General features: G+C 39.3%; 1 protein-coding gene across 3 annotated transcripts in view; it reads right to left on the reverse strand.

Annotated features, from left to right (window-relative positions):
* Positions 1–14430, reverse strand: part of LOC147021521 (striated muscle-specific serine/threonine-protein kinase-like) — a 178242-nt gene that overhangs the window by 142256 nt on the left and 21556 nt on the right. For all 3 annotated transcript variants that reach the window (XM_085891534.1, XM_085891533.1, XM_085891532.1), the window contains exons 5-10: positions 12609–12752; positions 11962–12144; positions 11645–11871; positions 11402–11490; positions 10800–10978; positions 9571–9837 (exon numbers count right to left, since the gene is read on the reverse strand). In XM_085891534.1, the coding sequence (XP_085747660.1) occupies positions 9571–9837; positions 10800–10978; positions 11402–11490; positions 11645–11871; positions 11962–12144; positions 12609–12752 (1089 nt within the window). The remainder of the gene's footprint in view (positions 1–9570; positions 9838–10799; positions 10979–11401; positions 11491–11644; positions 11872–11961; positions 12145–12608; positions 12753–14430) is intronic.

Here is a 14430-nt window from a genome sequence, read left to right on the forward strand (position 1 = left end):
CGCTGTATAATTTAAGGGCTGTGGATTTGAAGTTCGATTGGGATAATGTAGTAACGATGAAGTTAGTACCGGGATGATAAATAAATTGATATATTGAGTTGATGCGATGTGCACGCAACACAGGCAGCATTATGGGCCGAGTGGCCTCTTGCTGTTGTATGTATCCTTATATGATCCCTTCTATATATATCCTTTGCATCAGTCATGGTGGGTGTGCACCGAGGAGGAAATTAGTGGTCGTAGTCAACTGCAGCACATCTCATCATTACTTTTAAACCCAAATATGAGTTAATGTAGAATGTTTGTTCATCATGACAACATTTCTCTGTCGTCTTAGCTTTTTAAAATCTGTCCATTGGTTTGGGTTATTATCCACATCAGTTATGATCGGTAGAGCTAATGCGAGCAGACAGGATACCCATTTGCAGTATTAAGCTCGATACACATGAATAAATTATTTTGTACAGCAGTGGTGCTCTAGACATATATATATATATATATATATATATATATATATATATATATATATATATATATATATATATATATATATATATATATATATATCAGAAAATGGTTCATACAATTCAAATGTTCTGAAGAAACATTCAGCTTTTTGAGCCATATAATTATTACGCATACACTGTGAGGGTGCTGTGGCTGGGGGGGGGAGGGTTGGGGGAGATATATTGATTGACAAAGGGAAGAAAAGGAAGAGTGATAAAAGAGAGAAAATAGGTTAAGGGAGTGTGGGAGTAGAGAGGAGTTAATGAAATTTAGGAGATACGAGTAAAGAGTGGGAAGGGAAGAGTCATACAGATAGAATAACAGGGGGAAGGGGGTGGTAGAAATTCTACCATATTTGATAATAGCTCACCAGATTTGATGGTGTAATGGTTAGAGAGTCTGTTCTATAAGTCTGAGATGTTAAGGTTCAAACCCCAGCCAAGTCATACCACAATGCTTTTAAAAATGGGATGTGCTGCTTCCTTGCTTGATGCTCAAAATTTAAAAGGATTCAGTATGGATGAACAACCATTTCACAAACTTACAGAGAGACTTTTCATTTTTCGAAAAATCAGCGATTGTAACGACTAATACTACTACTACTACTACCGAAATGCTTCGGACAAGAATTTGGAATTTGTTCTGGGTGCTGGTGATAACTGACCTACTCTTCAGGGATCTTTAACGTCCAGTAGCTAATGCAAGCAGCCAGAAGACCCAGCTTAATGTCCATCCGAGGGACAGTGCACTTTGTGACGTGACGTCCTGCCTGTGGAACACCAATCCGACAGTTTATAACAATGTCGGTAACTAAACATAAAGTAAGTGCACTTCGTCTGGACCATCAGTCAAAACTGGCTCATGCAAGTAAAATTAATATTCCTTTCATATCATAAGTGCCTAAGACTGGATGAAACACTTGTATTGTCGGGAAGGATGAATCCAAAGAGGTGAAATCTCCACCAAAATGAATCCTCAATCCAGGTAACTCTGCAGACAACTGCAGGATACAGACAAACCAAGTGGAATGGTGAGAAATGATCAGTACAGTGGATTTGTGAAATGTTGCTTCACAAAAAACCAGTCCGGATTATTTCAGAATTGATGTTGCAGGTTACTGCCAAGGCTTCGATTAAGGCAGCAAGTTGTACCAGCACACAATAACCAATTCTTTTTAAAACCTACCGTGGGATCTTTAATATCGACAAGCGAATGCTAGCAGATATAATAACCAGCTAAACATTCCCTCCAAAGGACAACACACTCAGTGATGCAACAGTCGGCTTGCAGAGTACAAGGATGATAGGTTATAGTAAGGTTTGGAATGAAACCCAGGCTTGATGACTCAAACATGAGTATGCCACCCTTGAACTGATCCTGGCAATCCCTAACAATGATATAATAACAATAATAATCATCATCATAATAATCATAATTAAAATACCGATATAAATTGTGAGATGAAGTAAAAATCAAGTGAAAGAAAATGTAATAATAAAAAATAAAAATGTCTTGCCAAAAGGTGACCACGTGTGACTTCTTTAAGGTCACACTGAGGTGAACAGAGCTGCTATCCACCAGGAGCGACTCCTTGAGGAATATCTGCCTACGAGAGATTCCGATGAGAATCGTTCTACAGAGTAACCATGAAAAATATGCTTTTGCCTCATAACGTCACCAAATGAGTCATAATGTCTCAAGCTTGACATATCTAGAAAGCACTCATCGAGGTGTTCAATTTGAGGTATTACACGATATGGTTCCTAAAACTTGAAAATTTGACCTTAGGTGTTAACCATGAAGGTCAAGGCCAATCGCCACCAAAAATTAATCAGCTGAGCACCAGACCATGAACTATATTCCCATGAAGTTTGAAGACGATCCGATCAAAATTACTCAAAAAATAAGGGTTTTGTCGACTCTCATGATTTGCGACAAAGTGACCTTGACCTTTGACCTTGACCTTCAAAATTTTGTGCACTGAAAGGGACCTCTATAGGCCTCTGATATGCGAAGTTACAAAAATTTCCAATGATAACTGTGCTCTGCAGAGTGATTTATACGTGATTACAGACAAACAAACAAAAAAAAACAAAAATAAAAAAAACATACAAGCTGACTAACATATCTTGCAAAAACTTCGTTTTGGCAAGATAATTACCCCCGTGCGGGAGTGACGGTCATCTCTGTGAGAAAATATATAGCCTCCTGAAGGTAGGGCAGTTTTTGCAAACTTTGAAGTCACGTGACGCGAAAACGAAAGCGAATATCGAAAATCCGGCCTGACCAAATTTAGATATTGTCCCATAGATTCATATGCCACAATCAAATTCAAGATTGCTTGAGAAATATAGGAGGAGATAGATTCTGAAAATCGTCATTTTTGCATGAAAATCATCATTTTCGCATTTTTTGCCAACTTTGAAGTCAGGTGACACGAAAACGAAAGCAAATATCGAAAATCCGGCCTGATCACAATTTAGATATTGTCCCATAGATTCATATGCCACAATCAAATTCAAGATTGCTTGAGAAATATAGGAGGAGATAGATTCTGAAAATCGTCATTTTTGCATGAAAATCATCATTTTCGCATTTTTTGCCAACTTTGAAGTCAGGTGACACGAAAACGAAAGCAAATATCGAAAATCCGGCCTGATCACAATTTAGATATTGTCCCATAGATTCATATGCCACAATCAAATTCAAGATCGCTTGAGAAATGGCGGAGGAGATAGAATTGGAAAATCGTCATTTTCGCAACGGACGGACAGATCGAAGGACATCTACACCCATATTATTAGGTCATGCTCGAAGAGATGACCTAAAAAAGGGAGAAAAAGAACAAAAAATAATAAGTATCGAGGCTATTAAATCACAATCTTCCTTCCAGGGTTTCAAGCAGACTGTGTATGATCATCTCATGTGATCCCCAACCATACCCACAATCTTTGCTATCCCGTTAACCTGACCCAACCCAAACCCCTTACCTGCATGTTCATGTGTTTCTGTTTCCCTTTATATCCTTTTTATCTTGCCAAAACGAAGTTTTGCAAGATATGTTAGTCAGCTTGTATGTTTTTTTTTTTGTTTTTTTTTGTCTGTAATCACATATAAAAACTTCTGCAGAGCACAGTTATCATCAGAAATTTTTATAACTTCGCATATCAGAGGCCTATAGAGGTCCCTTTCAGTGCACAAAATTTTGAAGGTCAGGTCAAAGGTCAAGGTCACTTTGGCGCAAATCAGGGGAGTCGACAAAACCCTTATTTTTTGAGTAATTTTGATCGGATCGTCTTCAAACTTCATGGGAATATAGTTCATGGTCTGGCGCTCAGCTGATTAATTTTTGGTGGCGATTGGCCTTGACCTTCATGGTTAGCACCTCAGGTCAAACATATTTGACCCCAAGGTCAAATTTTCAAGTTTTAGGAACCATATCGTGTAGTACCTCAAATTGAACACCTCGATGAGTGCTTTCTAGATATGTCAAGCTTGAGACATTATGACGTCATTTGGTGACGTTATGAGGCAAAAGCATATTTTTCATGGTTACTCTGTAGAACGATTCTCATCGGAATCTCTCGTAGGCAGATATTCCTCAAGGAGTCGCTCCTGGTGGATAGCAGCTCTGTTCACCTCAGTGTGACCTTAAAGAAGTCACACATGGTCACCTTTTGGCAAGATACGGGTCACCGTGCGGGTGACATTGGTTTATTTTCTTGTTTGTCCATTCCTTTGCTTGTTGTGTCCAACTGTTGCTGCATGTCCATTTGATGCCATTTTTTACCCTCTGTCATCTCACTCTTCCATAAGCCTCAGTCTTAAAATAATAAAAGTAAATTCACCAGATGTTTTATGTCACAGGGACAGACGGATATAGGAAGGCATTGCAAATTCCTATTTTCTGCATCCATTACAGCATGTGGACGGTGGTTTGTAACATAAATAAATAAATAAATAAATATCCCGTGTTGAATACGTGTTTGTCTGAATGTAAATCGCATCTGAGAACTGAACATTTGCAAACAGGTTTCCACAACAGACAAACCATAATTGGGAGGACAGATAACTGCAAAGTATCAATATTATCTACCTATACAAATCACAGTGTGTATGTGTATTTGTCTGCCCCTTCACAAGGACGATTTCAGTAGGGTTTTAAAGGCCAATCTTTCAACATGACTGTGTGTTCACGAAGGTCTACGTTTCTGGACAAAAAAAGCTTCAAAAACATTTTTCATCATCGAGTAATTACATCTCTTCTATTGGAAATGTAGACGGCGACACGCAACCGGGCCTCCTCAAGGGCGGTGTACAAAAGTGTTTTTTAAAATAACAATAAATATAAGGCACAGAGAGGAGAAATCCGCTGCACGTGATGTGCAATGTGCACAGAGTAAAACGAGTGTTTGTTTACATCTGTAGGATGTCTGATAAATGAAGAAGATATAAGTACACTTGACACAAGGTCAAGGCTTCAGACTTTGGTATGCTCACGAGGCTGTGCTGTCGAAATAAAACGTCCCAGAAGATAAATAAATAAAAAATTGGATCACATTTGTACATGTCATGTTTTAAAATAATGCTTTTTCTTGCTTCGAAACATCATATCTTCCAATCTCTGAACAATTTGAATAAAATAATTCCAACCCATCATTCATGACGGGCTTTTACACGAGAAAATAAAATAAATATCACCAACAGTTTTGCCTCTACAACCCGAAACAACCAACAAAGGAGGCATCAGGGCTTTACAAATGGGATTGGGGGAGGGGGTGGGGAGGTCGGGAAGGTGTACAGAAAATGTCAAAACAATACATGGTATATACCATATGACCATATTGCAGTAGTATAGTGAGAACTCGACATCTCTGGCATTATATGATCCAAAGAAAAATGAAAACAATTTTTCTTCCACTAAAAGGACAGAGTGAAGGTCCACATACCATCATCCCCAAAAACCTCATGTTCTAGTTTGATTTCATAATATATGCTTGGTGTTGGTTTAATGGTTAGGGTGGCAGGCTTTGGGTCCAAGGGTCCTGAGTTCAAATCAAGCTCAGCTGTTGAATTAATACCAGGATCTCGTTTGTTCTCCACATACATGTACCGTGTTTCTCTAATGCCACCACTATGGTAAATGACTGTAATAACTTACAAGCCTTATTGTTCTGTAATGATTATATCTGTTTGCCTGGTGCTGGCTTAACGGCTCGAGTGGTGCGCTTGGGATCCTATGGTTCTGAGTTCAAATCCTACTTGGCTGTTGAATTAATACCAGGTGGGGTTGACTCTGCCTGTGATCCTTCCGAGGTCGGCAAAAGGAGTGCCAGCATGCTGGTATACTGTGTCTGAGTGGCGACCCATCCAGGATTGTGTCCAATAGCCAAGGAGACGACTTAGGCAGCAACAATGCTCTGCACAGAGTATGGCCCCAATCTCCTCTTCTCCTTCATAATGTTGAAGTATTTCATATAATTAAATTTAACAAAGTTTAGTTCAACTTTCCTTGTTCCCTTCTCCGAGTCAAACTCAACATTCATCTCCAATATTTTTTATCCACTTTTCCTTGCTGTGAAACTGTCTTTCTGAGTTTGTTGTCTCAAGCTCTTCCCAACAGATTCCAAATATGCTGCCCTCCCTCACGGTCTCTCCCATTTCCACTACACAGCTTTATTACATCTGCTGAGACCCTGTTCCCACCCTTCTCCTATAATTATTCTCCTTGTACTATTGTAATTGTTGTCCCACGCTATTCTATTTGCCCTATTTTGCCTGCTGATCCATCTCCCCCTGTCATTCTGATCTTCCGTGAGCCTGAGAGCCCATATCAAAGAAAAAAGAAGAATATATATACATATATATATATATATATATATATATATACATATACATATATATATATATATATATATATATATATATATATACATATACATATATATATATATATATATACATATACATATATATATATATATATATACATATACATATATATATATATATATATATACATATATATATATATATATACATATACACATATATATACATATATATATGTATATACATTTATACATATATACATATATATATATATATATATATTCTTCTTTTTTCTTTGATACATATATATATATATATACATATATATATGTATATACATTTATACATATATACATATATATATATATATATATATATATATATATATATATATATATATACATATATATATAAAATGACCGTTTTTACAGCCATTTTTCCCTGCTGTGCAGGGGTTGGGCTTTTTCTTGAGGCAATGTTTTATGGCCGGATGCCCTTCCTGACACCAACCCTGGTCGCCTCTTACGACACACAGGGATATGGTACACCTATTCTAACCGGGGCATACACCGGGACCAGTACACTGGTACTCATTTCGCCGACCTCGGAAGGATGATAGGCTGAGTCAACCCCCTGGTGTTAATTCAGCAGCCAACGGGGCTTGAACTCAGGACCCTAGGATCCCAAGCCGCCACCCTAACCACTAAGCCAACACCAGGCTTATATATATATATATATATATATATATATATATATATATATATATATATATATATATATATATATATATATATATATATATATATATATATAGATACACACACACACACACACACACACACACACACACACACACACACACACACACACACACACACACACACACACACACACACACACACAGTGGGGAGAACAAGTATTTGATACACTGCCGATTTTGCAGGTTTTCCCACGTACAAAGCACGTAGAGGTCTGTAATTTTTATCATAGGTACACTTCAACTGTGAAAGACGGAATCAAAAACAAAAATCCTGAAAATCACATTGTATGATTTTAAAATAATTAATTTGCATTTTATTGCATGAAATAAGTATTTGATACATCAGAAAAACAGAACTTAATATTTGGTACAGAAACCTTTGTTTACAATTACAGAGATCAGACGTTTCCTGTAGTTCTTAACCAGGTTTGCACAGACTGCAGCAGGGATTTTGGCCCACTCCTCCATCCAGATCTTCTCCAGATCCTTCAGGTTTCAGGGCTGTCGCTGGGCAACACAGACTTTCAGCTCCCTCCAAAGATTTTCTATTGGGTTCAGGTCTGGAGACTGGCTTGGCCACTCCAGTACCTTGTGATGCTTCTTGCGGAGCCAGTCCTTAGTTGCCCTGGCTGTGTGTTTCGGGTCGTTGTCATGCTGGAAGACCCAGCCACGCCCCATCTTCAATGCTCTTGTTGAGGGAAGGAGGTTGTTGGCCAAGATCTCGCGATACATGGCCCCATCCATCCTCCCCTCAATACGGTGCAGTCGTCCTGTCCCCTTTGCAGAAAAGCTTCCCCAAAGAATGATGTTTCCACCTCCATGCTTCAAGGTTGGGATGGTGTTCTTGGGGTTGCACTCATCCTTCTTCTTCCTCCAAACATGGCGAGTGGAGTTTAAACCAAAAAGCTCTATTTTGGTCTCATCAGACCACATGACCTTCTCCCATTCCTCCTCTGGATAATCCAGATGGTCATTGGCAAACTTCAGACGGGCCTGGACATGCGCTGGCTTGAGCAGAGGGACCTTGCGTGCGCTGCAGGATTTTAATCCATGACGGCGTAGTGTGTTACTTATGGTTTTCTTTGATACTGTGGTCCCAGCTCTCTTCAGGTCATTGACCAGATCCTGCCGTGTAGTTCTGAGCTGATCCCTCACCTTTCTCATGATCATTGAGGCTCCACGAGGTGAGATCTTGCATGGAGCCCCAGACCGAGGGAGATTGACTGTTATCTTGAACTTCTTCCATTTTCTAATAATTGCGCCAACAGTTGTTGCCTTCTCACCAAGCTGCTTGCCTATTGTCCTGTAGCCCATCCCAGCCTTGTGCAAGTTTACAATTTTGTCCCTGATGTCCTGAGACAGCTCTCTGGTCTTGCCCATTGTGGAGAGGTTGGAGTCTGATTGATTGAGTGTGGACAGCTGTCTTTTATGCAGATATCGAGTTCAAATAGGTGCAGTTAATTCAGGTAATGAGTGGAGAATGGATGGGCTTCTTAAAGACAAAACTAACAGGTCTGTGAGAGCCGGAATTCTTACTGGTTGGTAGGTGATCAAATACTTATTTCATGCAATAAAATGCAAATTAATTATTTTAAAATCATAAAATGTGATTTTCAGGATTTTTGTTTTTGATTCCATCTTTCACTGTTGAAGTGTACCTATGATAAAAATTACAGACCTCTACGTGCTTTGTCAGTGGGAAAACCTGCAAAATCGGCAGTGTATCAAATACTTGTTCTCCCCACTGTATATATATATATATGTATATGTATATATATATATATATGTATATGTATATATATATATATATATATATATATATATATATATATATATATATATATATATGTATATATATATATATATATATATATATATGTATATATATATATATATATATATATATATATATATATACATATATATATATATATATATATATATATATATATATATATATATATATATATATATATATACATATACATATATATATATATATATATATATATACATATACATATATATATATATATATATATATATATATATATACATATATATGTATACACATACATATATATATATATATATATATATATATATATATATATATATATATATATATATATATATACATATATATATATATATATATATATATATATATATATATATATATATATATATATATATATATATATATATATATATATATATATATATATATATATATATATATATATATATATATATATATATATATATATATATATATATATATATATATATATATATATATAAACTTGACGTAGATATTTATGAAAAAAAAAAGATGAAGAAGAAAACGTGAATGAAATAGGAAAATAGGATAAATAATGAGAAGAATAAGATAAATAAAATGAAGACTAACAGTATGAGGAAGAAGAAACAACAATAAATATTTATATTGAGGCCTGGTGACAGCTTACCGTGGGCGGTGCTCAGTTTGCAGGCGTAGATGCCGCTGTCATCCTCGTGAAGAGAGGCCAGATCGAGGACACAGCGGCGCCCGTCAAAGTGCATTTTGCAGCTCAGCAAAGCAGGCTGCAGCAGACGCCAATCCCTCAACCAGTCGAGCTCAGCATCGGGCGGGGTGATCACCACGCACTCCAACCGTGCCGATTGGCCGGCCTGTACTGTGACAGGCCGCAGTGGCTCCGCAAATGCAAGGTCTGCCTTCTCTGGTACAGATGGTACTTGAGAATGATAGTAGGGGGTGGAGGGGGAGAGGAGGCGGCACGTGTGGTTGTATTGCAGTCGATGGTGGAATGTTGAATTAAGGACAGCATTTATGGTGACGATAATGGACATGAAGGAATTTCATGATTGGGAAGATGGTTCAGACTATGATAATTGAACCTACAATGAACATCGAGAATATAACACCCGACAAAGCAAAGGAACAGTGAGATGATTCGGAGATGCGTAAAAGAATAAGGAAGGTGTCGGGTTAAATTGGCCGGAACAAGCAAAAGTTGTTCATTTAATGCAATTATTTCAGAGCAGCAACAGCACCCTCCTCTCCTTGAGCCTCCATTGCATGTTTAGTCTCCATCGCTCTAACTAAAGATGTTTTGTGAAGGACATCAGGTGGCGCTTCGCAGAAAGTCGATCACGGTTCTGGTTGTTAATGGGTGGAATGCAAATGCCCCCGTCCTGAAACTACAATGGAAGACAAGTAGTCGAGGCCCAAGTGATTCCTGATATTAGAAGGTTATCCATCAATTTCCGAAATACAAAGCTATTCATCCAACACACCCGTAGCAACATCAAGAAATTGCGCAGCTCGCTCTTACTAAAACAGAAATAAAGTAATTTAACAAATGCCATCTGTTCCACCATGAAAAATTCCTTTTGGAGGGGGATGCCAGAAAAACATTACCATGCATTAAAAATAACGTGTAAAACATTCGCAGGAAGCTCTTTCCGTAGCCTGCTTCCAAAAAAGGAACGATGGAAAAATGGCTCTATTTGCTTCATTCCAAAAATGACGAGAAACAGGCTGAGCTGAAGCAACGGTGGTGAATCTCAGTGGTTACTTGGATAAAAGCCTGCGATGCCAGCATGCCTTCATGACCTTTGAGTGCATTAAAGGGAAATCAATTCGGCTGTGAGGTTTCAACGGCCAAGCAGGCATCGTGGGATGATATAAGCGTACCTTTAACCTCCAGGCAAGCATGTGCTTCCTGCGTGCCATGCCGGTTACTGGCTGTGCAGCCGTAAACGCCGTCATCTTCGGCTTCTGCTGCGAGTACGATCAGCCAGGCCACAGAGTCCTCTGCGCCGAAGCCTGCCTGATGTCGCTCATCCTCCAAGACCAACGCGTCGTCTCTCCGCCTGACAGAGCAATAGATCGTTTGAATTATGTATTTACTCAATTGGTGATCTGGAAGTTTAGAAAAAATCCATGAGCCTGGATTGCATGCTTGTGTGAACCTTGTAAAGCACTAAAATCCATGCTAACAAAATCGGCAAATTACCCATCATGCGCTGCAGTGGAAAACACATCTAATCCCTCTGGTTATAAGCTTCATTGCCCATGCAAAACGGATGTCAAGTGCAAGTCACAGCTGGTCTGAACAGAAAGCCATCTATTCTTTCATCTCTGTGACTTAATTGGCACTATTGAAGCAGTTAGAGGCAGTCTCACGGGGTTATCGGATGCTGAAAAAAGCACTAAAGATCATCTAATTAATTAGAAGTCGTTTTTATTTATTTATTTTTAAGCCACGATTATAATCACAAGGCAGTCTCCGTTACCAAATCACAACTGGCGTTGGTTCCCCGAAAATGGTGATGCGAAAGAGGGCGTTCTCTCCAAGAAGAACCACCTGGTCTTCCATGGAATCCTGCAAGAGGCAAAGAGAACGTCAATTAGGAATGTCTGTCCAGGTGTAAAATGCTGGCTTTCAGTAGAGTTTTTATTGGAAATAGTAAACAGTTTGTCACGAGACTTCACAAAGTGTTCCAGATTCTGCATCACCATCGTGCGTGTATTATTACCTTAAAGATTGGTGGATGACCACTTTCACCAATAGGGGTGGCAAGTTGTTCAGTAATAATGGGATCCTGGACTCGAACAACCGTGGCGGGTTCTAAGGAGGAGACTGTCATTGGTTTATCGTCCGCAGGACTGGGATTCTCTTCATTTACAGCATTCGCTTCTTCCTTCTCCATGGGGTGCACGTGCTTTTCATTACAGCTGACTTCCATATAATCACTATTTTCACCTAGAGCCAAACAATGTTATAGAAATGAGGAAAAATCCCAACGTGGCGATTATCTTGTATATCTTGTATTCTCCGTTCGACCGTTCTCACCAGGACAGATGGTAAGCATTGCGCTGCATCCGGTCACTCCAACCTCGTTGCTCGCCGTGACGGAATAAATCCCGCCATCAGATGACGCGGCCACAGGAATGGAGAGCCAGTGCCTTCCACCTTCACTGCCGAGCAGGCATGGCCCACTCGATTCGACAGCCATTTTGTCCTTCTTCCAATGTACTGTGAGCCATGGGCATGGGATGAAGCACATCGGTGACGGCAACCTTATCACGAATAAAGTACAGTATATTCATCTATAATGAGGTATTACCCAATTAAAAACATGGATTATGAATGCTGCTTCGAAGATACTACTATGAGTCCATATGAGCCATGTGAGTCATATTATGAGTTATATTTGTCGACAATGAGGTATTACCATATGAAAAACATGGATTGATAACACTTTTTGGAAGGTTTAATGGAATTCTAAGCAGTGATTGAGTGTCTCTGGAGATCCTACAGTACTGCCACATGGAAGATTAGAAACTTAGAAAGGGACCACACTGCTTAAACTTCAATGTAACTACATCAATGTTTCATCGTCTAATTCAGGCCAAGAGTTCCAAACAACGTTAATAAAGACCAGGCAAGCTTCTCGTGGCCGTAGACCCAGACATGGCCTGTAATTCAAAAGTGAGTACCTTCTGGTGCAGGGTGACCCGAGATGATGCAGATAAAGGTGGCCGGTGAGCCAGTATTCACCGTGATGTCATCCAACGGTTGTTCGAACACAGGTGTTGTGAGTATGTCATCCTCCTCCGACGTGCTCGATTCGTCAGATTGCTCTACGCAGCACAGGGATAGAAGTACTGTATTCAACTGTTTGTAAGCACTCATCAGATGTTTACTGGGTACAACGTGTGTTCGGTCACTCCTTCGGAACAATGATGGGTGAACGATTCTCCCAAAGAAGGGCACTCAATATCAATCTCCATCTCCATCTCAACCAACCCAAGGACATCTCAGAATCAATCACCTAAGGCAGAACTAGAGAGACGGAGGGGAGTTGCAGTGGTCTCAAACTGCCCCCAACCTCCTCTTCCTCCTCCTCGTTTCAGCAAAATTTAAAGTTATACTTTAATTTCAATATGTTTCTCTCATGCCTGGTGTTTGCTTAATGGTTAGGGTGGTGGGCTTGGAATCCTGAATTCAAATCCAACTCAGCTGTTGAATTAATACCAGGTGGGGTTGACTCTGCCTGTCATCCTTCCGAGGTCGGCAAAATGAGTACCAGCTTGTTGGTATCTTGTGTCGGAGTGGCAACCCATCCAGGATTGTACCCAATAGCCAAGGAGACTGCTTAGGCAGCACCAACGCTCTGCACAGAGTATGGTCCCAATGGATGGATGGATGTTTCTCTCCAAGGAATATTATAGCAGAGACTTAAAATAATCACTTCATAATTTTGATGATGGCCACATGTTTTTCAAAAAAAATTATGGACTAATAGATCCCAACCGCTTCTGCAAAATTGCATTTTCAACATCCTGGATCAACCACATGCTTGCCATGTTCTGACGCAGATACGCCAGCGAGCTTCACACCTCGTCTGAAAGGATGGCGTACCTAAGATGCAACACCTGCATGCATATGTCAATATGACAATTTAAAGTCAGATCCTGTTCCATGGAGAACCGAACACGGACGACACAACTCAGAGGAAAGAAAGTATGCTACCTCATAGCTACCCTACCCTGTCAACACTACATGTGTGTACACATATGACATACCGAGTTTGGTTTCACAGGTGTCGTGAAATGTCAAGGTAGTGATCGCTTATTTGAATGTCGACATTTGTCATTGCTCATTGTACAATGATTATGGACATCGAGTTAACATGTGCACGGTGATTAAAATTTCATCACCAACCATCTCAAGTGATTATTCGAACCGACAGTTCGAAAGGAAATTGATGATCGTGAAAATGCTCATGCTATAGATTTCAAAAACTAGCAAACAAATATACTGTACATTTGTAATAAGCACAGAGGTCGCGCCAGATTATCAGAGAACAATGGTCATTGGAATTAAGGGGTACTGTATTTGTGTTGGGAGGGATATGGATGGGTGGGTTCCGGTACGGAGTGGATGAATTTGGTTCATGATGTAGATCGGTGGATAGATGGACATGTTAGGAGGTTCCTCAATGATTTCCACAGTAAAGCTTTTAATAAAGTAAATTATACCATTTTAGGAAAAAGGTACACCACTACGCGTTTCAGTCGTGAGGATTACCTTTGCATTACTGTATAACTAACTGTAAGATCAACAAGCGCAGAGTAACATTAGGGAAAGGACTGATTGCTCGGTTTCAAAGCTGTATGTCCCAGAGTAAGATGTCTGCAGAGTTCTACAACAAAAGAATGATCATTTACTGTCAAAGAGTGAACAACTCCATCAGGATGAATTCTCCTTCTTCGTCTTCTTCTTAAGTCGGCTCTTAAGCCCAACTCAGATGACATT

This window comes from Eptatretus burgeri, chromosome 8 (assembly GCF_056783735.1).
Source record: "Eptatretus burgeri isolate ZD-2024b chromosome 8, Ebu_testis_v1, whole genome shotgun sequence".
NCBI lineage: Eukaryota > Metazoa > Chordata > Myxini > Myxiniformes > Myxinidae > Eptatretus > Eptatretus burgeri.